General features: G+C 47.8%; 2 protein-coding genes across 5 annotated transcripts; one reads left to right on the top strand and one right to left on the bottom strand.

Annotated features, from left to right (window-relative positions):
• The first annotated feature begins 1943 nt into the window (after positions 1 to 1943).
• Positions 1944 to 17607, top strand: LOC121305570 (probable cation-transporting ATPase 13A3). Its single transcript, XM_041237238.1, has 15 exons — positions 1944 to 2133; positions 2278 to 2523; positions 2884 to 3032; positions 5721 to 5831; positions 5973 to 6052; positions 6162 to 6204; positions 6617 to 6726; positions 7475 to 7571; positions 7690 to 7762; positions 13341 to 13518; positions 13835 to 14073; positions 14259 to 14347; positions 14641 to 14721; positions 15537 to 15623; positions 16560 to 17607. Exons 1-15 carry the CDS (start codon positions 2085 to 2087, stop codon positions 16770 to 16772), a joined length of 1845 nt encoding a protein of 614 aa, XP_041093172.1. The 5' UTR covers positions 1944 to 2084; the 3' UTR covers positions 16773 to 17607.
• Positions 17608 to 20168: 2561 nt separating this feature from the next.
• Positions 20169 to 25037, bottom strand: LOC121305582. Of its 4 annotated transcripts, none has more exons than XM_041237260.1 (7): positions 24641 to 25037; positions 23976 to 24118; positions 23801 to 23815; positions 22855 to 22911; positions 21981 to 22151; positions 20998 to 21120; positions 20169 to 20612 (listed from the first exon to the last, which is right to left on the bottom strand). In XM_041237260.1, the coding sequence occupies exons 1-7, from the start codon at positions 24837 to 24839 to the stop codon at positions 20568 to 20570; spliced, it is 753 nt and encodes a 250-aa protein (XP_041093194.1). In that variant the 5' UTR covers positions 24840 to 25037; the 3' UTR covers positions 20169 to 20567. The 4 variants fall into 4 exon arrangements, with proteins under 4 accessions (XP_041093194.1, XP_041093195.1, XP_041093192.1 ...); XM_041237261.1 differs by lacking the exon at positions 23801 to 23815 and adding an exon at positions 23623 to 23724 and having other exon boundaries at positions 23976 to 24123; positions 24641 to 25035; XM_041237258.1 differs by lacking the exon at positions 23801 to 23815 and adding an exon at positions 23623 to 23724 and having other exon boundaries at positions 24641 to 25035.
• Between the last annotated feature and the right edge of the window lie 1629 nt (positions 25038 to 26666).

Here is a 26666-nt window from a genome sequence, read left to right as displayed (position 1 = left end):
GGAGTTTGTTTGGTCTACGACGACGTCTCAGAAAGTTATCCTACTCCTGCTCTACGTCTCGTCCTCTCCTCCTCCCCACTCTCTCTCCTCCACCCCACTTTCTCTCTCTCAGTGTTGTTATTGTCTCTCTCCTCTCCTCTCTCCTCTCTGTCCTCCCCCCCCTCTCTCTCTCTTCTGTCCTCCATAACACCCTCTGTCTCTTCCTTTCTCAACCCCCTCCTCTCTCAGGGCAGGTTTGAGCTGGGTCTCTCTCAGTTCCTCCTCCCCTCTCTCTCAGGGCAGGTTTGAGCTGTGTATTCTCTCTTCGACCAGCTCCTCTCCTATCTCCTCCCCTCTCTCTCTCTCCTCTCTCAGGGCATGTTTGAGCTGGGTATTCTCTCTCAGTTCCTCCTCTCCTCTCTCCTCTCCACTTTCTCTCTCTCTCTCAGGGCAGGTTTGAGCTGGGTATTCTCTCAGTTCCTCCTCTCCTCTCTCAGCTGGGTATTCTCTCAGTTCCTCCTCTCCTCTCTCTCAGGGCAGGTTTGAGCTGGGTATTCTCTCTCAGTTCCTCCTCTCCTCTCTCTCAGGGCAGGTTTGAGCTGGGTATTCTCTCTCAGTTCCTCCTCTCCTCTCTCAGGGCAGGTTTGAGCTGGGTATTCTCTCTCAGTTCCTCCTCTCCTTTCTCAGGGCAGGTTTGAGCTGGGTATTCTCTCAGTTCCTCCTCTCCTCTCTCAGGGCAGGTTTGAGCTGAGTATTCTCTCTCAGTTCCTCCTCTCCTCTCTCAGGGGTTTGAGCTGAGTATTCTCTCAGTTCCTCCTCTCCTCTCTCAGGGCTGAGCTGAGTATTCTCTCCGAGTTCCTCCTCTCCTTCTCAGGGCAGGTTTGAGCTGGTATTCTCTCTCAGTTGCTCCTCTCCTCTCTCTCGGGGCAGGTTTGAGCTGGGTATTCTCTCAGTTCCTCCTCTCCTCTCTCAGGGCAGGTTTGAGCTGGGTATTCTCTCTCAGTTCCTCCTCTCCTCTCTCAGGGCAGGTTTGAGCTGGGTATTCTAGCTCAGTTCCTCCTCTCGTTCTCTCAGGGTGTTTGAGCTTAGTTGTCTATGTGAGCAGTCCTTTCCCCTCTCAGGGCATGTTTGAGCTGGGTATTCTCTCTCAGCACCTCCTCTCCTCTCTCAGGGCAGGTTTGAGCTGGGTATTCTCTCTCAGTAACACCTCTCCTCTCTCAGGGCAGGTTTGAGCTGAGTATTCTTTCTCAGTTCCTCCTCTCCTCTCTCAGGGCAGTTCCTCCTCTCCTCTCTCTCAGGGCAGGTTTGAGCTGGGTATTCTCTCTCAGTTCCTCCTCTCCTCTCTCAGGGCATGTTTGAGCTGGGTATTCTCTCTCAGTTCCTCCTCTCCTCTCTCAGGGCAGGTTTGAGCTGAGTATTCTCTCTCAGTTCCTCCTCTCCTCTCTCAGGGCAGGTTTGAGCTGGGTATTCTCTCTCAGTTCCTCCTCTCCTCTCTCAGGGCAGGTTTGAGCTGAGTATTCTCTCTCAGTTCCTCCTCTCCTCTCTCAGGGCATGTTTGAGCTGGGTATTCTCTCTCAGTTCCTCCTCTCCTCTCTCAGGGCAGGTTTGAGCTGAGTATTCTCTCTCAGTTCCTCCTCTCCTCTCTCAGGGCAGGTTTGAGCTGGGTATTCTCTCTCAGTTCCTCCTCTCCTCTCTCAGGGCAGGTTTGAGCTGAGTATTCTCTCTCAGTTCCTCCTCTCCTCTCTCAGGGCAGGTTTGAGCTGGGTATTCTCTCTCAGTTCCTCCTCTCCTCTCTCAGGGCAGGTTTGAGCTGAGTATTCTCTCTCAGTTCCTCCTCTCCTCTCTCAGGGCAGGTTTGAGCTGGGTATTCTCTCTCAGTTCCTCCTCTCCTCTCTCTCAGGGCAGGTTTGAGCTGGGTATTCTCTCTCAGTTCCTCCTCTCCTCTCTCAGGGCAGGTTTGAGCTGGGTATTCTCTCTCAGTTCCTCCTCTCCTCTCTCAGGGCAGGTTTGAGCTGGGTATTCTCGTTCAGTTCCCCTTCTCCTCGGCTCTGCAGAGGGCGAGTGTCGTGACTAGAAGGCTGGGGGAGAAGCGGCTCCACGCCTACATGAAGGGGGCGCCAGAGACAGTGTCCCGACTGTGCAAGAGAGAGACAGGTGAGACACTGAGACACACTCACTGAGACGCACACAAACTGAGACAGCGTCCCGACCGTGCAAGAGAGAGACAGGTGAGACATGCTGGCAGAGAGACACACTGAACGCATTCACAATGTGTCCCCCCCCCGCCCCCTCTCTCAGTCCCGGCTGATTTCTCGGAGGTGCTGGATAGCTACACTCGGCGGGGCCTCCGTGTGATCGCCTTGGCTCACCAGCGGCTGGCCAGCCGTTTCATGTGGCACCGCGTGCAGAGCTGCGGCCGGGAGGCGGTGGAGAGCGGCATGGACTTCCTGGGGCTCGTGCTGCTGCAGAACAAGCTGAAGCCACAGACCCTGCCGGTCCTGGCAGCGCTGCGCAGAGCCGGGATCCGCACTGTCATGGTCACAGGTAACAAAACCACATGCATAAAAACGATTCTGGCTTCAGACTCGTGGGATTTGAGGAGGTTTGCGCGCCCTTAGAACATCCGTGCTCTGCGGAGACTCACTGCAGTGAGGAGAAGAAACACGATTGGACATTCCAAAATAAAAGGGGCGGGGTAAATAAAAAAACTACTACTAATAATAGTACTAATAATAATAATAACTGCTCACTAAAATAAAAACAAATAGAGAAGCAGTGATAGGGATGTAAAGCTGAATGCTGGTAAAGAAACAATATCTCTCCCTCTCTCTCCCCCTCTCCCCTCTGTCTCTTTCCCGCTCTCTGTCTCTCTCCCTCCCTCTCGCTCCCCCTCCCTCCTCCCAGGTGACAGCATGCTCACTGCCGTCTCCGTGGCGATGGAGTGTGGGATGGTCCCCCCTCAGGGCAGGGTGATCATCACTGAGGCCACGCCCCCCCGTGAGGGACAGCCAGCCACCATCCACTGGATCCACGGAGAGAAGAGGGGGGAGGAGGTGAGAGGAGAGGGAGAGAGGAAGGGAGAGGAGAGGAGAAGGGGAGGAGGTGAGAGGAGAGGAGAGGAGAGGGAGAGGAGAGGAGAGGGGGTGCAGATGAGAGAGAGAGAGGGAGAGGAGAGAAGAAGGGGGAGGAGGTGAGAGGAGAGGAGAGGGAGAGGAGAGAGAGGGGGGAGGAGAGGAGGGAGGAGGAGAGAGGAGGGGAGAGCAGGAGAGGAGAGGGAGAGGGAGAGGAGAGGAGAGAGAGAGAGAGGGGGAGAGAGAGGGGAGAGGGAGAGGAGAGTGAGGGAGAGGAGAGAAGGGAGAGGAGGGGAGAGGAGAGGGAGAGAGAGAGGGAGAGGAGAGAGAGAGAGGGGGAGGAGGTGAGAGGAGAGGGAGAGGAGAGGAGAGGGGGAGGAGGTGAGAGGAGAGAGGAGAGAGAGGAGAGAGGAGAGAGGAGAGGGGGAGGAGGTGAGAGAGAGAGGGAGAGGAGAGAGAGAGGGAGAGGAGAGAAGGGGGAGGAGGTGAGAGGGGAGGGAGAGAGGAGAGGAAGAAGGAGGTGAGTCGGAGAACCAAAGCAACTCCTTCTCTCCTACCAGTTCAAACCCTGAAGAGCCAGGAGAGCTACTCAAATAGAAAGATGATGGGGAAGCTCTGTGGGGAGAACCTGCATCACAGAGCATCAGAACAGCTGCTTTAATCAGTGATATCTAGAATAGCCACCGCCCTGGAAAACACATACCTGATACAGAGAGAGGAGAGCGTGTGTCAGCGCGTGTGAGTCACACCACACACACACACACACACACACACACACACACACACACACTCGACGTGAAGTGTGACTGTCTCTCTCCTCTGGCACTCACGCGCACTCAGTTAAGACAGTGTGTGGGTCACACACACACACCACACACACACACACACACACACACAGAGCTGCACTTCACACTGCAGAGAGAGGAGAGCGTGTGAGCAGCGCTGTGAGTCACACCACACACACACACACACACACACAGAGCTGCACTTCACACTGCAGAGAGGTCTCTCTCCTCTCACACTACTCAGCACCGTCGTGACACTGTGTGTGGTGGGTGTGGTGTGTGTGGGGTGTGTGTGTCTCGACGTCACGGTGCTGCACACCGAGCGGTGAGTCTGACGCTCTCTCCTCTCGCACACTCGTCGCGAGACTGCGCACACCACACACACACACACACACACACACAGAGCTGCACTTCACACTGCAGAGAGAGGAGAGCGTGTGAGCAGCGCTGTGAGTCACACCACACACACACACACACACAACACAGAGCGCTGTGAGTCACACCACACACACACACACACACACACAGAGCTGCACTTCACACTGCAGAGAGAGGAGAGCGTGTGAGCAGCGCTGTGAGTCACACCACACACACACACACACACACAGAGCTGCACTTCACACTGCAGAGAGAGGAGAGCGTGTGAGCAGCGCTGTGAGTGAGCTGCACACCACACTGCAGAGAGAGGAGAGCACACCCACACACACACACACACACACACACACACACACACACAGACTGCAGAGAGAGGAGAGCGTGTGAGCAGCGCTGTGAGACACACACACACACACACCACACACACACACACACACACACAGAGCTGCACTTCACACTGCAGAGAGAGGAGAGCGTGTGAGCAGCGCTGTGAGTCACACCACACACACACACACACACACACAGAGCTGCACTTCACACTGCAGAGAGAGGAGAGCGTGTGAGCAGCGCTGTGAGACACACCACACACACACACACACACACAGAGCTGCACGACGTCGTCTCACGTGAAGAGTGACGTCTCTCTCACTCTCGCGGTAAACGTCGCGCAACTCCAAACCCCACACACACACACACACCCACACACACACACACACACACACACACACACACACACACACACACACACACACACACACACAGAGCTGCACTTCACACTGCAGAGAGAGGAGAGCGTGTGAGCAGTGCTGTGAGACACACCACACACACACACAGACAAATATCAGATATTTTTAGGAGAGGTGGGGTCAGCTTGTGGACTAGCTGCAGAATACATGACTGCCTGCCACAGTCTACCAGAAAAAAATGACCTGCACTGAAAATATCTCTTCATTTTCATATTTATACATTCTGCCTGTCTCTCTCTGTCTGCCTGCCTGTCTACCCGTCTGTCTGTCTGTCTGTCTGCCTGCCTGCCTGCCTGTCTGTGTCTGCCTGTGTGTCTGCCTGTCTGTCTGCCTGCCTGCCTGCCTGTCTGCCTGTCTGTCTGTCTGTCTGCCTGCCTGTGTGTCTGCCTGTCTGTTTGCCTGTCTACCTGTCTGTCTGCCTTTCTGTTTGCCTGTCTGTTTGTTTTTTTTTCTTATACATTGTAATTTGGCAAAACGTGTTTATTCATGTCATGCGAATGACGCTTATTGAATTGAGAGGAGAGGAGGAGGAAGAGGAGAGAGGGGGGAATCAGAGGCGTGTGAGAAGGGAGGGAGAGTTGATAACTGAGTTTTAATACAGTACAAAATATTACAACAAACTTCAGACAAGATACTCTGGTGCATCTTCATTAAGAATGGTCAGTTTCATAATTTATTATTATGATGATGATGATTATTATGAAAGTCCAGCTTGTTATAAACTGGTCTCTCTCCCTCTCTCTCTCCTTCTCTCTCTCTCTCAGAGTGTGATTGTGGAAGGGGAGGGCGAGGGGGAGGGCTCCAGCTATCACTTTGCAATGAGCGGGAAATCCTTCTCTGTCATTAGCGACCACTTCCCAGACCTGCTGCCCAAGGTCAGTGCAATTGTAGATTTAGATAAATTCTCAGCTGTCTCTGTTTTTTTACGTTAATCTGGGTTCTTTCTGTAGTTTCAGTAGTTGTGTCCTCTCTCCCTCTCTCCCTCCCTCTCGCTCTCCTCTCTCTCTCTCTCTCAGTTGTTGCTCTGTGGTACAGTATTTGCTCGCATGGCTCCTGATCAGAAGACACAGCTGGTGGAGTCGCTGCAGAAAGTGGAGTGAGTATCACGCTACTCGCACGCTACTCGCATGCTTGTCTGATTGTGATGAAACTTGGTAAAGACATTCTCCCCTCTCCCCCTCCCCTCCCCTCTCCTCTCATCACAGCTACTACGTGGGCATGTGTGGGGATGGAGCCAACGACTGCGGGGTGAGGCAGAGGAAAACCCTCTCTGTGTGTGTGTATGTGTGTGTGTCTCCGTATCTGTCTGACTCTCTCTATATCTGTCTGACTGTGTCTCTCTCTCTCTCTCTCTCTGTAGCTGTCTGACTCTCACTCTGTGTCTGTCTGACTGTGTCTCTCTCTCTGTCTGGCTGACTCTGTCTCTCTTTATCTGTCTGACTGTCTGTCTGTCTGACTCTGTGTGTCTCTCTCTGTATCTGTCTGATTCTCTGTATCTGTCTGTCTCTCTCCCCTCATTCTGAAGCGTGCTCAAACCCGCTGTGTGTGTGTGTGTGTGTGTGCGTCTCTCTGTCTCTTATGTTTGTGTGTGTGTGCGTGTGTGTGTCTGTCTCTGTATCTGTCTGACTCTCTTGCTCGCTCTCTCTCTCCCTCCCCTCAGGCTCTGAAGCGTGCTCATGCAGGAATCTCCCTCTCGGAGCTCGAAGCCTCCATCGCCTCCCCCTTCACCTCCAGGACCCCCGACATCTCCTGCATTCCCCACCTCATCAGGTACAGCAGAACTCTCCCTGCGCTCCCTGGGAGCCCCCTGGTCCTCTCACTGACCCCCAGAACTCTCCCTGCGCTCCCTGGGAGCCCCCTGGTTCTGTCACTGACCCCCAGAACTCTCCTTGCGCTCCCTGGGAGCCCCCTGGTCCTCTCACTGACCCCCAGAACTCTCCTTGCGCTCCCTGGGAGCCCCCTGGTCCTCTCACTGACCCCCAGAACTCTCCCTGCGCTCCCTGGGAGCCCCCTGGTCCTCTCACTGACCCCCAGAACTCTCCTTGCGCTCCCTGGGAGCCCCCTGGTCCTGTCACTGACCCCCAGAACTCTCCCTGCGCTCCCTGGGAGCCCCCTGGTCCTGTCACTGACCCCCAGAACTCTCCCTGCGCTCCCTGGGAGCCCCCTGGTCCTGTCACTGACCCCCAGAACTCTCCCTGCGCTCCCTGGGAGCCCCCTGGTCCTGTCACTGACCCCCAGAACTCTCCCTGCGCTCCCTGGGAGCCCCCTGGTCCTGTCACTGACCCCCAGAACTCTCCCTGCAGTCCCTGGGAGCCCCCTGGTCCTGTCACTGACCCCCAGAACTCTCCCTGCGGTCCCTGGGAGCCCCCTGGTCCTGTCACTGACCCCCAGAACTCTCCCTGCGCTCCCTGGGAGCCCCCTGGTCCTGTCACTGACCCCCAGAACTCTCCCTGCAGTCCCTGGGAGCCCCCTGGTCCTGTCACTGACCCCCTCCTCTCTCTCTTTTTGTCTCTCTCAGGGAGGGCCGGGCTGCGCTGGTCACTTCGTTCTGTGTGTTCAAGTTCATGGCTCTGTACAGCATCATCCAGTACCTGAGTGTGCTACTGCTGTACTCTGTGAGTGCCGGAGACCTGACGTGACTCTCGTCATTATTATTATTATTATTATTATTATTATTATTATTATTATTAATAGGAGTTTGAGCTGTATCTGTTCTTGTTGTTTGTTGTTCAGATCCTCAGTAATCTGGGAGATGTTCAGTATCTCTTCATTGACGTGGTGATCATCATGTCTGCAGCCTTTACCAGTGAGTAAAGAGTCCTCTCAATACACCGCACTGCAACACAGTACAGCGCAGTGCGGTACAATACACTGCACTGCAATACACCGCACTGCAACACAGCACAGCGCAGTGCGGTACAATACACTGCACTGCAATACACCGCACTGCAACACAGTACAGCGCAGTGCGGTACAATACACTGCACTGCAATACACCGCACTGCAACACAGTACAGCGCAGTGCGGTACAATACACTGCACTGCACTGCAATACACCGCACTGCAACACAGCGACAGCGAGTGGAAGCGACAGCAAGTGGGAGAAGTACAGCGTGGAAAAGTACAGAGCAGTTTCGAAGCAGTTGGAAAGCAGGTTGACGGCTGCAGAAGAAACTAAACTTCAAAAAAAAAAAAAAAAAAAACCCTCAACATGGTCTTCAAGCCAGTAATCTGTGACACCTGCTTGATGTGGGAAATCCGAGAAAACCCAGCGGAGCTAAACCAAGTGTGCGTAAAGTGCCGCGCGATCCAGGATTTGCATAAACTAGTAAGCATGCTAGAAATGGAGCTGGAAGAAGTGAGACAGCAACAAGATCTTGAGGAACTGGCACACCCACAATTCATGGAAGTCTGCATCACCCCTAACAGACTGAAAGCCACCAGGGAGATAGAAGGTCAGAACAGCTGGGTTCAGGTAGGCAGAAGCAGGGAAAAAAAGAAACTTCGTCAAACACAACCACCAGAAATCAAAACAACCAACAGATTTGAGTCACTTCAGAATTGTGATGAGCAGAACCAACAACAAGAGAATGAAAGGAACAACATCCAGGACCCCATTGACAGTGGTGACCAGACAGCAAAAAGAAGGGAGGTCATGATTGTTGGGGACTCCATATTGAGAAACACAGCAAGTTCAGTTCGCAGTTTGGACCCCCTTACTACAACAGTGTGCTGCCTTCCGGGAGCCTCGGTCAAGCACATCACTGAAAACGTGGACAGGCTCCTAGAACGAACAGGAGACGACCCGGTAGTAGTCGTCCACATCGGTACAAACAACATTGGAAGAGACAGACCAAAATCCCTGCAAAACAAATTCAGAGAGCTAGGAAGGAAATTAAAAGAGAAAACCAAAACTGTGGTATTTTCTGGTATACTACCCGCACCTTGCAAAGGACCATATGGACAGCTGGAAATAATAAATCAAAACCAATGGTTGAAGACGTGGTGCACACGGGAAGGCTTCACCTATCTTGATCATTGGACCACTTTCTACAACGAGGACTATCTGTATAGACGGGATGGACTGCATTTAAATAACAAGGGAACTAGTCTACTTGGAGAAAAGATCCTTCCAGCAGGTTCGGAAGCATTTAAACTAGAAAGGAAGGGGGGAGAAATCAACAAAAAAACAGAAGGGAGACCGCATCAAAACAAGAACAACAACTCAGGTAAGACAACCATTAAATGTATTTATCTAAATGCTAGAAGTATCAGAAAAAAAATTCTAGAACTTGAAGCTACTGCACTAACAGGTAACTATGATGTGATAGGTGTTACAGAAACGTGGTTATCTGAGAGTGATGGGGACGAATATAATATTTGTGGGTATACACTGTATAGGAAAGACAGGCAGGACAGACGAGGAGGAGGGGTAGCGCTATACATAAGAAACAGTCTTGAAGCCCAGGTGTTAAACCTGGACAAAGAAAATAAAGCCGAATCAATATGGGTCAGAATAACAGACAAAAATTCAAAAGGCATAATAATAGGAGCATGCTACAGACCGCCAGATTCAGACGGTGAGCACAATAATCTGTTATACAATGACATTAGAAATGTGTGTAGCAAAGGAGAAGCCATACTAATGGGGGATTTCAACTTCCCCCAAATAAAATGGGAAAACCCGGTGGGTAGCGCGAAGGACGAAATAGAAATGGTGGAAATGACAAATGACTGCTTCCTAACACAATTTGTCAAGGCACCCACTAGAGGGGAGGCATGCCTTGATTTAGTCTTTTCAAATAACGAAGATAGAATAACTAAAACAGAGGTCAGAGAACCACTGGCAAACTCAGACCACAACATGGTCTCATTTGAAGTGTTTTTTAAATCCTCAAAAGTAAAGACTAAAGCTAAGGTTTACAATTTTAGAAAAGCAAACTATGAAGGCATGAAACAGAGACTAACAGAAGTAGATTGGAGTAAAATAGAGAAAACACCCACAGAAGAAGGATGGTTGTTCTTCAAAAATGTAGTACTAGAGGCGCAAAACAATTATATCCCTAAAGTAGACAAATCTAAATGTAAAACTAAATTGCCAAAATGGTTTAATAGATCAATTAAAAAAAATATTCAGCGAAAAAAGGCACTTTACAGAGCATTAAAAAAGGACCAAAAAGAAAGTACACAGAAAGAGTACACAGAACTGCAAATGCAAGTCAAAAAGGAAGTTAGAAAGGCCAAGAGAGAAATAGAAATGAACATTGCTAAGGGAGCTAAAACCAATTCCAAAATGTTTTTCCAATATTACAACAGCAAGAGAACATTCAAAGAGGAGATTAAATGTTTAAGAGATACAAATGGCAAAATCGTAGAGGAAGAAAAAAAAATAGCAAATATGTTAAATGATTACTTTTCACAAGTTTTTACAAAGGAAGATACTGACAACATGCCCCACATGTCATCCAGTTCCTATCCAGTTTTAAATAACTTTAGCATAACTGAGGCAGAAGTGTTAAAGGGACTAGGAGCTCTTAAAATAAACAAATCCCCTGGGCCGGATGAGATCCTCCCAGTAGTACTCAAAGAAATGAAAGAAGTAATTTACAAACCGCTAACCAAGATCATGCAGCAGTCTCTTGACACAGGGGTGGTACCGACAGACTGGAAAATTGCAAACGTAATACCGATCCACAAAAAGGGAAACAAAACTGAACCAGGTAACTACAGACCAGTAAGCCTGACTTCTATTATATGCAAACTTATGGAAACTATAATAAGATCCAAAATGGAAAATTACCTATATGGTAACAGAGTACTGGGAGACAGTCAACATGGTTTTAGGAAAGGGAGATCGTGCCTAACTAACTTGCTTGATTTTTTTGAGGATGCAACATCGATAATGGATAATTGCAAAGCATATGACATGGTTTATTTAGATTTCCAGAAAGCTTTTGACAAAGTCCCGCACAAAAGATTAATTCTCAAACTGAACGCAGTTGGGATTCAAGGAAACACATGTACATGGATTAGGGAGTGGTTAACATGTAGAAAACAGAAAGTACTGATTAGAGGAAAAACCTCAGAATGGAGTGTGGTAACCAGCGGTGTACCACAGGGATCAGTATTAGGTCCTCTGCTATTCCTAATCTACATTAATGATTTAGATTCTGGTATAGTAAGCAAACTTGTTAAATTTGCAGACGACACAAAAGTAGGAGGAGTGGCAAACACTGTTGCAGCAGCAAAGGTCATTCAAAATGATCTAGACAAGATTCAGAACTGGGCAGATACATGGCAAATGACATTTAATAGAGAAAAGTGTAAGGTACTGCACGCAGGAAATAAAAATGTACATTATAAATATCATATGGGAGATATTGAAATTGGAAAAGGAATCTATGAAAAAGACCTAGGAGTTTTTGTTGACTCAGAAATGTCTTCATCTAGGCAATGTGGGGAAGCTATAAAAAAGGCTAACAAGATACTCGGATACATTGTGAAAAGTGTTGAATTTAAATCAAGGGAAGTAATGTTAAAACTGTACAATGCACTTGTAAGACCTCATCTTGAATATTGTGTGCAGTTCTGGTCACCTCGCTATAAAAAAGATATTGCTGCTCTAGAAAGAGTGCAAAGAAGAGCGACCAGAATTATTCCGGGCTTAAAAGGCATGTCATATGCAGACAGGCTAAAAGAATTGAATCTGTTCAGTCTTGAACAAAGAAGACTACGTGGCGACCTAATTCAAGCATTCAAAATTCTAAAAGGTATTGACAGTGTCGACGCAAGGGACTTTTTCAGCCTGAAAAAAGAAACAAGGACCAGGGGTCACAAATGGAGTTTAGAAAAAGGGGCATTCAGAACAGAAAATAGGAGACACTTTTTTACACAGAGAATTGTGAGGGTCTGGAATCAACTCCCCAGTAATGTTGTTGAAGCTGACACCCTGGGATCCTTCAAGAAGCTGCTTGATGAGATTTTGGGATCAATAAGCTACTAACAACCAAACGAGCAAGATGGGCCGAATGGCCTCCTCTCGTTTGTAAACTTTCTTATGTTCTTATGTTCTTATGTTCTAATACACTGCACTGCAATACACCGCACTGCAACACAGTACAGCACAGTGCGGTACAATACACTGCACTGCAATACACCGCACTGCAACACAGTACAGCACAGTGCGGTACAATACACTGCACTGCAATACACCGCACTGCAACACAGTACAGCGCAGTGCGGTACAATACACTGCACTGCAATACACCGCACTGCAACACAGTACAGCGCAGTGCGGTACAATACACTGCACTGCAATACACCGCACTGCAACACAGTACAGCACAGTGCGGTACAATACACTGCACTGCAATACACCGCACTGCAACACAGTACAGCACAGTGCGGTACAATACACTGCACTGCAATACACCGCGACTCGCTGCACTGCAACACACTGCACTGCGACACACTGCACTGCAACACACCACACTGCAATACAGTACAGCGCAGTGCACTGCAATACACTGCACTACACCGCACTGCAATACAGTACAGTGCATTACAATACAATGCACTGCAATACACCGCGATACACCGCACTGCAATACACTGCGATACACCGCACTGCAATACACTACAGTAAAGTACACTGCAATACAGTACAGCACAGTACACTGCAATACAATGGAATACACTGCAATACAGTACAGTACTGTACACTGCAATACAGTACAGCACAGTACACTGCAATACAATGGAATACACTGCAATACAGTACAGTAAAGTACACTGCAATACAGTACAGCACAGTACACTGCAATACAATGGAATACACTGCAATACAGTACTGTACACTGCAATACAGTACAGCACAGTACACTGCAATACAATGGAATACACTGCAATACAGTACAGTAAAGTACACTGCAATACAGTACAGCACAGTACACTGCAATACAATGGAATACACTGCAATACAGTACTGTACACTGCAATACAGTACAGCACAGTACACTGCAATACAATGGAATACACTGCAATACAGTACAGTAAAGTACACTGCAATACAGTACAGCACAGTACACTGCAATACAATGGAATACACTGCAATACAGTACAGTAAAGTACACTGCAATACAGTACAGTACTGTACACTGCAATACAAGCTAATTCAGTACAAGCCCATGCAAAGCATTTCAGTTCAATTCTTTGTAAATTCTATCATATTTAAATTCGCATGACTCTGTACAAGCAATAGAAAAGCTGATAGTCCCATCAGTGCAGTTACATTCAATCCTGCTCTCTCTCTCTCTCTCTCTCTCTCTCTCTCTCTCTCTCTCTCTCTCTCTCTCTTCTCTTCTCTCCCCTCACTCTCGCTGCAGTGAGTTTGAACACTTCCTGGAAGGAACTTGTCCCTCAGAGGCCACCGTCCAGCCTCATCTCCGCCCAGCTCCTTGTCTCCGTGGCAACGCAGATCCTACTCACCCTGGGCTTCCAGGTCGGGGCTTTCCTATTGGTCAGGAGCCAGCCCTGGTACAGCCAATGGGAGCCAGGCATGGAGTGAGTATAGAAGGGTTAGCTCTCTGAGGGTCTGTCATGAGTCAACAAGATATGATTGATTGTGGATCAGTTAATTAACCCTCTCTCCCCTCTCTATCTTCCCCCTTACCATCTTCCTCCTCTCTCCCTCTCGCTCTCTCCCTCTCTCGCCTCTATCTTCTCTCTTCCTCTTCTCCCCTCTATCTTCCCTCTCTTCCTCCTATCTCCCTCTCGCTCTCTCCCGCTCCCCTCTATCTTCCCCCTCGCTCCCTTTCTCCCCTCTCTTCCGCCTCTCCTTCACTCCTCCTCCCTTTCCCCCTGACTCTGCCCCTCTCAGTGCCTGTAACCCCGCCCCCCTGAACGGCAGCCTGGCTGGTGATTGGCCGGGCGAGAATTCCTCCTCCTCCTCTGCGGCGCATCACAATGGGACAGGGCAGGAAGGGGAGGAGCCTGACGAGCACAACGTGAGGAACTTTGAGAACACGACGCTGTTCTTCATCTCCTCCTGCCAGTACCTGACAGCGGCCCTCGTCTTCTCAAAGGGGAGGCCCTTCCGACAGCCCATCTACACCAACTGTGAGTCTCCATGATACTGAGAGACAGACACAGACACACACAGAGACAGAGACACAGAGAGACACACACACTGAGACAGAGACACTGTGACACATAGACACACACAGGCACTGAGATACACTGACACACACACACACAGACACAGACAGAACTCTCACCCACACTGTGAGTCTCCTGTATTGCAGGCCTGTTCCTCGCCTCAGTCCTCACTGTGTACAGCTTCCTGATGCTCATCCTGTTCCACCCCCTGCAGGCTGTCCATGAGTTCTTCATGGTGAGTGAGGGGGGGGGGAGAGAGTGCAGGGGGCTGTGTGTGTGAACATGAACTGTAAACCCAGGCTTTAAAATCCATCCTCTTACCTCTTATTAGCTTAATTAACATGATCGATGGTCCTCTCTCTTTTCTGTACACACAAGGGTAAAAAAAAGCAGTCTTTGAAGCTGCACCTTCTTTAATTAATTGTTAACTCCCTCTCTCTCCCCTCTCTCCTCCCCTCTTCCTCTCCCCTCTCTCTCCTCCCTTCCTCTCCCCTCTCTCTCCTCCCTTCCTCTCCCCTCTCTCTCCAGCTGGTGTGCGTTCCCTTTGAGTGGAGAGTCACTCTGCTGTTTCTCATCACAGCCAACCTCCTGCTGGCGTTCTTACTGGAGGTGATACCATAGACTACAACACCAGCCTAGACTATACAACACCAGCCTAGACTATACAACACCAGCAGACTATACAACACCAGCCATAGATACAACACCAGCATAGACTATACAACACCAGCCTAGACTATACAACACCAGCATAGACTATACAACACCAGCCCAGACTATACAACACCAGCCCAGACTATACAACACCAGCCCAGACTATACAACACCAGCATAGACTATACAACACCAGCACAGACTATACAACACCAGCACAGACTATACAACACCAGCACAGACTATACAACACCAGCACAGACTATACAACACCAGCACAGACTATACAACACCAGCACAGACTATACAACACCAGCACAGACTATACAACACCAGCAGACTATACAACACCAGCATAGACTATACAACACCAGCCCAGACTATACAACACCAGCATAGACTATACAACACCAGCCCAGACTATACAACACCAGCACAGACTATACAACACCAGCCCAGACTATACAACACCAGCCCAGACTATACAACACCAGCCTAGACTATACAACACCAGCATAGACTATACAACACCAGCATAGACTATACAACACCAGCCTAGACTATACAACACCAGCCCAGACTATACAACACCAGCCCAGACTATACAACACCAGCCCAGACTATACTATACTATATACTGAAATGTGAAAAGGATTCTTACTAGTTACTTAAGTAATCTCACTCACACTGACTCACACACACACACACACAGAGCTGTGCTTTTATACAATGTCTCGTGTGTTAATATTAATACCCTCCCTCTCTCTCAGAGCGTGATCGATTGTGATCAGCTGTGGGTCAGACTCTTCTCTGCTAAAAAAGAACATGAATTCACAAAGAACCCCAACTCCACTCAAGTGAGTCCCCCCCCAACCCCAACCCCCAAAGCACAGAGAGGTCTGGTAAAGCACAGGGAAGCATTGTAAAGCACAGAGAGGAGTGGTAAAGCATAGGGAAGCATTGTAAAGCACAGAGAGGAGTGGTAAAGCATAGGGAAGCATTGTAAAGCACAGAGAGGTCTGGTAAAGCATAGGGAAGCATTGTAAAGCACAGAGAGGTCTGGTAAAGCACAGGGAAGCATTGTAAAGCACAGAGAGGTCTGGTAAAGCATAGGGAAGCATTGTAAAGCACAGAGAGGTCTGGTAAAGCATAGGGAAGCATTGTAAAGCACAGAGAGGTGTGGTAAAGCATAGGGAAGCATTGTAAAGCACAGAGAGGTGTGGTAAAGCATAGGGAAGCATTGTAAAGCACAGAGAGGAGTGGTAAAGCATAGGGAAGCATTGTAAAGCACAGAGAGGAGTGGTAAAGCATAGGGAAGCATTGTAAAGCACAGAGAGGTATGGTAAAGCATAGGGAAGCATTGTAAAGCACAGAGAGGTATGGTAAAGCATAGGGAAGCATTGTAAAGCACAGAGAGGTCTGGTAAAGCACAGGGAAGCATTGTAAAGCACAGAGAGGTCTGGTAAAGCACAGGGAAGCATTGTAAAACACAGAGAGGTCTGGTAAAGCACAGGGAAGCATTGTAAAACATAGAGGTCTGGTAAAGCATAGGAAAGCATTGTAAAGCACAGAGAGGTCTGGTAAAGCATAGGGAAGCATTGTAAAGCACAGAGAGGTCTGGTAAAGCATAGGGAAGCATTGTAAAGCACAGAGAGGTCTGGTAAAGCATAGGGAAGCATTGTAAAACAGAGAGGTCTGGTAAAGCATAGGAAAGCATTGTAAAGCACAGAGAGGTGTGGTAAAGCATAGGGAAGCATTGTAAAACAGTTTGGTAATACAGTTTGTCTTTGCAGCTGGAGCTGGGAGATGCATCCTCATCGTACAGCCGGTGCCTGTGTTGCCGTGGTAACCACGCCCCCAAAGCGAAGTACCAACGCCTGGCACAGGAGCTGCTGCAGGACCCAGACTGGCCACCACAGCCCCAGAGCAGCACCAAGGCCAAACCCCACTCCTCCCTCCACAGTGGTACGCTCCGGGGCTGGGATCCAGAGACCACTCCCCTGTGACTGAACCATTGCGCTGGGAGAGAAAGGGGGGAGGAGAGCACAGGCCACTGAAACTACATGTTATTATTGAACTTGATCAATGCAGCGACTAACTTTTCCACCAGAAGCCTCCTCCAGCGTCTTGAAACGTCTCCTCGGATCCTCCACGCTTCTCCCAGCGTCCCTGTCGGATTTGTGATGAAACTGGCCGAGGATCTTCTCGCAGCACCAGTTCTGTGTTCGGAACCTGGAGGCTGTCCGTCTGTCCGTCTGTCTGTCTGCCCGTATTACAAGATTAAATCAAATAAAAAAATACTTTCCATAAATGATATTTATTTATTAGGACTTTGAAAAGGTGTGTATATATATTTGTCGTTAAGATCTAGTTATTTTTATTAACAGGGAAGGGGTTTAGATGTGTGATTGAAATTCTGTATCTCTTAATATATCAAGAAGACAGTGTGTCTGTCTGTCTGTCTGTCTTTTCCTTTCTGCACCCACACCCCGCCCGGCTCCTCTTTCACCCAGGGGAGGGTCCAGGCAGTGTTTGGAAACAGAATTCTGACCCCCCCCCCAGGGGTACTTTGTTTAGTGACCCCATCGCTGGATCACTACAGTAACCGTGCTTCTCAAACTAAACAAACCCACAAAACCAAAAAATATAAAGAACAAAAAACAAAAAATAAACAGGAAGTTTAAAAAACGAGAGGGTGCCGTTCCCCGGTTTATCCTGCATGAAATGCTGACTTTCCCCTGGGCAAGGCCGGGCACTTCATACTGGATATTGATAGAGATTTACAGATAGATAGAGATATAGAATTATTAATGGGAAGAACTGCTGTGTAGCAAAATGTATAAAAACAATGTGAGTAATTCATTAAAAAAATATCAATTATATCAGGAAGGTCTGGACTACAAGTCTTATATATTTGTGTGTGGGGGGGGGGGCAGGTATTACTCTCAGTGTGTGTGTGTGTTTATATATATTTGCTTCCCTATGCTTTACCAGACCTCTCTGTGCTTTACAATGCTTCCCTATGCTTTACCAGACCTCTCTGTGCTTTACAATGCTCCCCTATGCTTTACCAGACCTCTCTGTGCTTTACAATGCTTACCTATGCTTTACCAGACCTCTCTGTGCTTTACAATGCTTCCCTATGCTTTACCAGACCTCTCTGTGCTTTACAATGCTTCCCTATGCTTTACCAGACCTCTCTGTGCTTTACAATGCTTCCCTATGCTTTACCAGACCTCTCTGTGCTTTACAATGCTTCCCTATGCTTTACCAGACCTCTCTGTGCTTTACAATGCTTCCCTATGCTTTACCAGACCTTTCTGTGCTTTACAATGCTTCCCTATGCTTTACCAGACCTCTCTGTGCTTTACAATGCTTCCCTATGCTTTACCAGACCTCTCTGTGCTTTACAATGCTTCCCAATGCTTTACCAGACCTCTCTGTGCTTTACAATGCTTCCCTGTGCTTTACCAGACCTCTCTGTGCTTTACAATGCTTCCCTATGCTTTACCAGACCTCTCTGTGCTTTACAATGCTTCCCAATGCTTTACCAGACCTCTCTGTGCTTTACAATGCTTCCCTATGCTTTACCAGACCTCTCTGTGCTTTACAATGCTTCCCTATGCTTTACCAGACCTCTCTGTGCTTTACAATGCTTCCCTATGCTTTACCAGACCTCTCTGTGCTTTACAATGCTTCCCTATGCTTTACCAGACCTCTCTGTGCTTTACAATGCTTCCCTATGCTTTACCAGACCTCTCTGTGCTTTACAATGCTTCCCTATGCTTTACCAGACCTCTCTGTGCTTTACAATGCTTCCCTATGCTTTACCAGACCTCCCTGTGCTTTACAATGCTTCCCTATGCTTTACCAGACCTTGCTGTGCTTCCCTATGTTTTCCCATGCTTTCGCTTTGTTTTGTTACACTATGCTTTTGCTATGGTAGACTTTTAGAAGGGTAATCACCATCAAAGAACCCTATAACAGAAGCAGGGTCTAATTTAATAGGGGGTCTTCTCAATTAATAATGTAACAGTGATATTCCAAAACAGAAAAAAACCACACAGGGAGCACACTAGGGTCACGCAAAAAAAAGAGTTTAATTCAAGAACTATGCCAGTGTGATACAAAGGACTATAATACTTAATAATACTGACATCAAAATAAGATAGCTACCTGCCTCTCCACTACACGGCTTGCTCTGTGTTGAATGGTAAAACATTCCTCTTTGAACTGTAGTTAGTGGTTTGCTTCCAATCCTCGCCTCTCCATTCAGTTCAACAAATTGAGAAGCACCATTCACACCTCTGCAAGGTTAGCGTTTGACAGAAAACAGCTCTTTCCTCTACTGGGTCCATTAAGAGATCACACTTTATCAAACTGGGAGGCCACATCACCCAGTGATATAAGAAAATGAATCAAACCTCATTTCAATATTGAAGACCTGGAGAAAGAGTCGAGTTTCTTCTCTGATTTCTAGAAGCATTTTGTAAGGTACTGAAGAGCCTCTAGACTAATCCCAGGTTTTACAGGAATGACATCTGAAGATTGAGGGAACTGAATCTAGACAGAACAAAGAAGAAATAGGGGGCCACTTTTTTGAAGTCTTTAAATCGAAACAAGTTGATAAAGTCAACCTAACCCAAATTCAAGCACAGCACAGAAACCAGGACCGGAGGACACACAGCTGAACATGAAGAGGTGATAAGACTTAGACCAGAGGGAAGGAGACTCTTCTTCACACAGAGAGGGGTGAGGGGGTGGAACGGGTTACCCAGCTGTGTTGTTGAAGGAGACTCTTCTTCACACAAAGAGTGGTGAGGGGATGGAATGGGTTACCTAGTCATGTTGCTGAAGGAGACTCTTCTTCACACAGAGTGGTGAGGGGATGGAATGGGTTACCTAGACATGTTGCTGAAGGAGACTCTTCTTCACAGAGAGTGGTGAGGGGATGGAATGGGCTGCCTAGTCATGTTGTTGAAGGAGACTCTTCTTCACACAGAGAGTGGTGAGGGGATGGAATGGGTTACCTAGTCATGTTGTTGAAGGAGACTCTTCTTCACACAGAGAGTGGTGAGGGGATGGAATGGGTTACCTAGTCATGTTGCTGAAGGAGACTCTTCTTCACACAGAGAGTGGTGAGGGGATGGAATGGGTTACCTAGTCATGTTGTTGAAGGAGACTCTTCTTCACACAGAGAGTGGTGAGGGGATGGAATGGGTTACCTAGTCATGTTGTTGAAGGAGACTCTTCTTCACACAGAGAGTGGTGAGGGGGTGGAATGGGTTACCTAGTCATGTTGCTGAAGGAGACTCTTCTTCACACAGAGAGTGGTGAGGGGGTGGAATGGGTTACCTAGTCATGTTGCTGAAGGAGACTCTTCTTCACACAGAGAGTGGTGAGGGGATGGAATGGGTTCCCTAGTCATGTTGTTGAAGGAGACTCTTCTTCACACAGAGAGTGGTGAGGGGGTGGAACGGGTTACCCAGCTGTGTTGTTGAGTCAGAATCACTGGGATCCTTCAAGACCCAACTTGACAAAGTTCTGAGATCAATCAGCTAGCATGAACCGGACGAGCTCTGATGGGTTGAATGGCCTCCTCTCGTTCGTTAACTTCCTTCTGTAAATACTATAGATACAGGATGTTTGAATACAACGACAATATTGTTTATGAATCATCCTGCTCTATTTATCTCCATTGAATATGAATATACTGGTATAGGTGGTTATAATAAAAAGTACATAGGAACTATACTCTCCATTTCCACTGTCTTCTTAGGTTCAGCATTGCAGGAGGACGCTTAGCCCTCTGCTTGCTGAGAAGGTTGCTGGACAGAAATCACGGGCTGTAACAAAAGAAATGGATTAAAACAAATGTGCTTGAATGAGTTGTAAGAAACCAAACAACGCCCCTGTCATGCACCTCCGTTCGCTATGTAGCTCTCAAACGAGTAGTTTGGAAATCTAGACCTGCACTCTGTTTTCATGACTTTAATTAAGGGAGTGGTCCCCGCCCCTTCACTGGCTTCTTTCCTGTCAACAACCAATCATCTGCTTCCCCCACTGACTGCCATGCTTTCAGCCAGTAACATGACCCTGGAAGACACTGCTGAGGTGAAAGGGAGTAAGGCAAGAAAACTGAGAACTTTCTTTAACCTGGTGTAGAACCAGATATGGTGTCCTTAAATGACAATTTAGGGATGAGAGTGCAGTGAAAGGGATCAGACTCACCACGCTCCTGGGGGCACCACAGCACTGGACTGCTTTACAGCAGTAGGAAGCAATGGTTATGCTGACCGCAACTTGCGCGGCTAATGCAAAAAGACTCTCCATGTAAACAAAATCACTAATCAGCTGTGGAGGAAACAGAAAAATAATCAAAGAGAATACACACAGAGCCCTGGCATAAGAATTCCAACTTGAAAATCTTAATGGGGTTCAAATGCAGATTCCGACCGTGCCTTTATCGGGGGAGAGCCTCGGAGGACCCCATGCGCTCCCCTGACTGTGTGACTACCCCCCTGCACACCACGTGGCCGTGCCTTTGCCAGGGGAGACCCTCGGGGACCCCTGCGCTCCCCTGACTGTGTGACTCCCCCCTGCACACCACTTGGCCGTGCCTTTGCCAGGGGAGACCCTCGGGGACCCCTGCGCTCCCCTGACTGTGTGACTACCCCCCTGCACACCACGTGGCCGTGCCTTTGCCAGGGGAGACCCTCGGGGACCCCTGCGCTCCCCTGACTGTGTGACTCCCCCCTGCACACCACGTGGCCGTGCCTTTGCCAGGGGAGACCCTCGGGGACCCCTGCGCTCCCCTGACTGTGTGACTACCCCCCTGCACACCACTTGGCCGTGCCTTTACCAGGGGAGACACACTAGGGACAAGGTTGCAATTTTAAAAGAAATTCAAACTCAGTTGCTTCAGACTATGAACTAAGTATTACCCTGTTATCATTTCAAGGATAGGAAAACAATGTGAGGGGCAACTGGAGAGAATGGTTACCGAAAAGTTAGGAAGCTAATATAAAGAATACTTTGACTGTAGTTCTTTTTCAATGTCTTAGTACAAAAAAATAACTACAAGTTCTAAGGTAAAATAAAAAAAGAATTGAAATGTTACGAGGAAATTGTAAAATTGACCTGCTGGTTATTTTTGAGAGGGTTCAGCAGACAATCTGGGTGAGACTTACACCATCAAATAAAAGAACACTTGCCTCATACTTCTGACACAGTTTCAATTCTTGGCTGTGTGTCTCATTCCAAAAGCGGTACTCACAGTAAGGATGATAACTTGAGTAATACCCCACAGTGGGCCAGCTATATATAAATAACATAAAACCAGTGCAAGCAGATCCCAGGACTTCCATGCAAAAACAGGCCTTGATCTGAAACGATACAAACAAACAGGCAAGTGAGACTCACGGTGACGTTCAAGCAGCTCTAAACCCATAGGCACCCCAGAGCCCCAGTTTGGTGATCCCCGCTGTGGATGCACCCCTCAGTGAGGGGGAGATACGGCAGGGGAGGTACTGCACACTTCACATCTTCCAATGTCTCATAGCTGCTTATCCAGTCGTCATGGGAACTGGTATTGACAACATTAAACATACCCTAAAGGGAGCTTGCATGAGTCTGTGAACCCATCGTCATGAGCCCTTTATACTGACAAAGTGCTCTGGAAACTCTGCTGGCAAGATCTAACTACACCCTGCTGTGAGTGAGTGAGTGAGTGTGTGTTGTGTTGTGTTGTGTTGTGTTGTGTTGTGCTGTGTTGTGCTTTTTGTACCAGTTTGCAGCTTTATATTACTTATATATTGTTTTGTTTAATCCTTTTATTTTTGGCTCTGATGCTCTGTTTATTTGTTCCTGTTTGTTTTTGTTAATTGAAGTGCGCTTTGTGTGTAAAACTGCAGCTTTCCAGGGATACGTCAATACAAATATCATAACAATCGCGATTCTGCTGAAAAAGACACTGCAGGAATGCGCGCCTCAAAGCAGAGCGTTAGGAAAAGTAACATACTGTGTTTTAAACCCGACAGCTTGCTCAGCGACACTTTAATATCAGACTGACATACAAACAAGACTTACGAGAGGGAGACGAAGGGTTTTATCAGAAGCTATTGCCAAAGCCCCAGCGATCAGCACCTGAAGAGAAGAATCAAGCATGTCACCTGTAATCTACAGAAAAATCACAGGGGGAATAAAGGCACCAGACATATAATGATGTGGTATATACAAACAGGCAAGTTACATAGAAATAAACACTAACCTTTAGACCACTCTACATGTCCACGCTAAACCTTAGATCAGTCTGCCTGTCCACACTAAACCTTAGATCAGTCTGCCTGTCCACACTAAACCTTAGATCAGTCTGCCTGTCCACACTAAACCTTAGATCAGTCTCTGTCCACACCACCCCTGAGATCAGTCTGCCTGTCTACACTAACCCTTAGATCAGTCTCTGTCCACACCACCCCTGAGATCAGTCTGCCTGTCTACACTAACCCTTAGACCACTCTGCCTGTCTATGTTAACCTACAGATCAGTCTGAGACCGGTCCAACGTCATTTACCAACAGGAAAGGACAGTAGAGGACAGCACAGGGCAGTAGGGACAGCACAGGGCAGTAGGGACAGCACAGGGCAGTAGGGACAGCACAGGGCAGTAGGGACAGCACAGGGCAGTAGGGACAGCACAGGGCAGTAGGGACAGCACAGGGCAGTAGGGACAGCACAGGGCAGTAGGGACAGCAGAGGGCAGACCATTCTCCAACCTTCTCTTTAATTCTACAAGCGAGTTCGATAACAAAATGAACTGAACGGCAGACTGGGTTGAAATTGACAGAAAAACACTAACCAAGAACACAGCAGCAACTTCAGCCCAGTGCTCTGCAAAGGGGGATCCATACTGAATGGTGCCACACGCAAAGAAAAACACGCAAAGCATTATCTGAGTCACCTGAAAACCACAAAGAGAACGACGGAGAATTACAATGGGGTGCAGAGAACAAAATGATTCCACAAATCTTACTCACGTTTACTTCCATGAGCTGCAGAGCTCTCCAAATGTGCAGTTTTGAAGAAGAAAAAAACAACAGAAAGACACACGTTATAGCACATGCGTGTTATTATTTTAAAACTGTTCATGAAACTGTAGTGAATCTCGGGAGACTGGTGGAACTGTCGTGTCTCTCTGTAGAGTCCACTCACCCCCAGAGATCCAGGATGTCCTTCTCTGAACTTCTGGATTCGGTTTTGGACCTTCTCAAAGCGGATGGTGACAGCAGGCCCTTCTTCCCTCACACTGGGTCTGAGGGGGGAGGAGGGCTGAGTGCTTTGGGGCTGATCCATCGCTGCGCTGGGAATAAAACACGTAGTTAATACTGCTTGAAGTATTCGACTCACAGGATGGTAATACACATGCAGGCTTCATGCTAAACACATCGAATGGGGCGTTTGCTCAAAGTTCATTACATGTGTAGTACATCTGTTTCCGATTTCAATTTGACCTTCTGGACAGTGTGTGTGGGTGTGGGGGTGGAACATTAAAAAAACATTGTTGTTTGACAAATAGCCACTAGGGTTTGGAGAACCAATCATTTTCATAATAATAATAATAATAATACTATCTACTACTACTATATTATTATTATTAGTATTATTATTATTTTTTTTTTATAAAATGAATAACAGACACCATACAGTACATACATCCTCAAGCTTTCACTCCATTGTTGTTAGAAGTCCATACTGACAGATAATACTGACAGAAAGTGACAGACTGAGACCCCCTCTCCTTCTAGCTGCACTCTGATCCTGAGGTAACAGAGACAGGCATCTGCAGTGAAAGACAGTATCCAACATTCTCAACTCACCAAGAGTCCGCGTTCCTAGTTTTTCTTCTCGAAGGGTGTCTGCTGTTTTGTCCTGTGCTCTGTGAGTCTCTGCTTCTCTTTGCACACGAAATGTTGAATATAGACAAAAAGGGGAGCTGCTTTGGTGTCCGGTTTCATTGCTGTTAACTCTTGGGGTGCTAGCACTGAAGTTTAATGTTGAACCAAATCTATTTAGCATAGAGCTAAGAAGATTGAAGGGAGAATTGACTGAAATGTATCTTAAAAGGAATTGACATAATTAACCTGAAACAATACAATAAGAGAAGCACAGAAACCGGGACCAGAGGACACAGCTGGAAATCAAGTGGAGATAGACTCAGGACGAAGGGAAGGAGACTCTTCTTCACACAGAGAGTGGTGAGGGGATGGAATGGGTTACCTAGTCATGTTGTTGAAGGAGACTCTTCTTCACACAGAGAGTGGTGAGGGGATGGAATGGGTTACCTAGTCATGTTGCTGAAGGAGACTCTTCTTCACACAGAGAGTGGTGAGGGGATGGAATGGGTTACCTAGTCATGTTGCTGAAGGAGACTCTTCTTCACACAGAGAGTGGTGAGGGGATGGAATGGGCTACCTAGTCATGTTGTTGAAGGAGACTCTTCTTCACACAGAGAGTGGTGAGGGGATGGAATGGGTTACCTAGTCATGTTGTTGAAGGAGACTCTTCTTCACACAGAGAGTGGTGAGGGGATGGAATGGGTTACCTAGTCATGTTGCTGAAGGAGACTCTTCTTCACACAGAGAGGTGAGGGGATGGAATGGGTTACCTAGTCATGTTGCTGAAGGAGACTCTTCTTCACACAGAGAGTGGTGAGGGGATGGAATGGGTTACCTAGTCATGTTGTTGAAGGAGACTCTTCTTCACACAGAGAGTGGTGAGGGGATGGAATGGGTTACCTAGTCATGTTGCTGAAGGAGACTCTTCTTCACACAGAGAGTGGTGAGGGGATGGAATGGGTTACCTAGTCATGTTGCTGAAGGAGACTCTTCTTCACACAGAGAGTGGTGAGGGGATGGAATGGGTTACCTAGTCATGTTGCTGAAGGAGACTCTTCTTCACACAGAGAGTGGTGAGGGGATGGAATGGGTTACCTAGTCATGTTGCTGAAGGAGACTCTTCTTCACACAGAGAGTGGTGAGGGGATGGAATGGGTTACCTAGTCATGTTGTTGAAGGAGACTCTTCTTCACACAGAGTGGTGAGGGGATGGAATGGGTTACCTAGTCATGTTGCTGAAGGAGACTCTTCTTCACACAGAGAGTGGTGAGGGGATGGAATGGGTTACCTAGTCATGTTGCTGAAGGAGACTCTTCTTCACACAGAGAGTGGTGAGGGGATGGAATGGGTTACCTAGTCATGTTGCTGAAGGAGACTCTTCTTCACACAGAGAGTGGTGAGGGGATGGAATGGGTTACCTAGTCATGTTGTTGAAGGAGACTCTTCTTCACACAGAGAGTGGTGAGGGGATGGAATGGGTTACCTAGTCATGTTGCTGAAGGAGACTCTTCTTCACACAGAGAGGTGAGGGGATGTTTGTCCTCCTGCAGTGTGTGGAGTGAAGGGTATGTCACAATACATTACATTATTTCTTATTCTATACTATTCAATACTGTCACGTCATGGTCATTAATGTTCACATACTGATTGCTCTCAGTTTGAATTTACAGCCATGCCGATGGGGATGGTAGCTTTGACACTAGATGTGTGCTGTTTTCACCCTGATTGTATGACACGTTGCTTTGTATATGTAATGAACTCTCTCTCTCCCAGCTTTGGTTCGTGGTGCTGTGACCGTCGCTCGCTGAGTCGACGTTAAATTAAGCTTTCGATAACGTGCCCTTATTTCTTGTTCCCTCTTGCAACATTATTGCAGGCTCCCTTCATCGCAGTGCAACCCAAGAGTTTATTAAATCCACTATTCTCGTGTTATCACAGTTTTGTTTTCATGAAAACTTCTGATAATGACCAAAGGAAATAAATACCGTGTGTAGTGTTCACGTGTCCG

The sequence above is a fragment of the Polyodon spathula genome, chromosome 44, assembly GCF_017654505.1.
Source record: "Polyodon spathula isolate WHYD16114869_AA chromosome 44, ASM1765450v1, whole genome shotgun sequence".
NCBI classification, from domain to species: Eukaryota; Metazoa; Chordata; class Actinopteri; order Acipenseriformes; family Polyodontidae; genus Polyodon; species Polyodon spathula.
This window is presented reverse-complemented; position numbering and strand designations above follow the sequence as displayed.

Bases quoted from the DNA above. Each gene is read 5' to 3' on its own strand.
- LOC121305582 (XM_041237258.1), bottom strand. From the start codon at position 24,839: ATGCTAAATAGATTTGGTTCAACATTAAACTTCAGTGCTAGCACCCCA. The intron at 24,119-24,640 runs GTGAGTTGAGAA...TTCCCAGCGCAG, and splicing joins ACTAGGAACGCGGACTCTTG to CGATGGATCAGCCCCAAAGC. The intron at 22,152-22,854 runs GTAAGTCTTGTT...GTATCGTTTCAG, and splicing joins AAACCCTTCGTCTCCCTCTC to ATCAAGGCCTGTTTTTGCAT.
- LOC121305570 (XM_041237238.1), top strand. From the start codon at position 2,085: ATGAAGGGGGCGCCAGAGACAGTGTCCCGACTGTGCAAGAGAGAGACA. The intron at 6,205-6,616 runs GTGAGGCAGAGG...CCCTCCCCTCAG, and splicing joins ATGGAGCCAACGACTGCGGG to GCTCTGAAGCGTGCTCATGC. The intron at 7,763-13,340 runs GTGAGTAAAGAG...CTCTCGCTGCAG, and splicing joins CATGTCTGCAGCCTTTACCA to TGAGTTTGAACACTTCCTGG.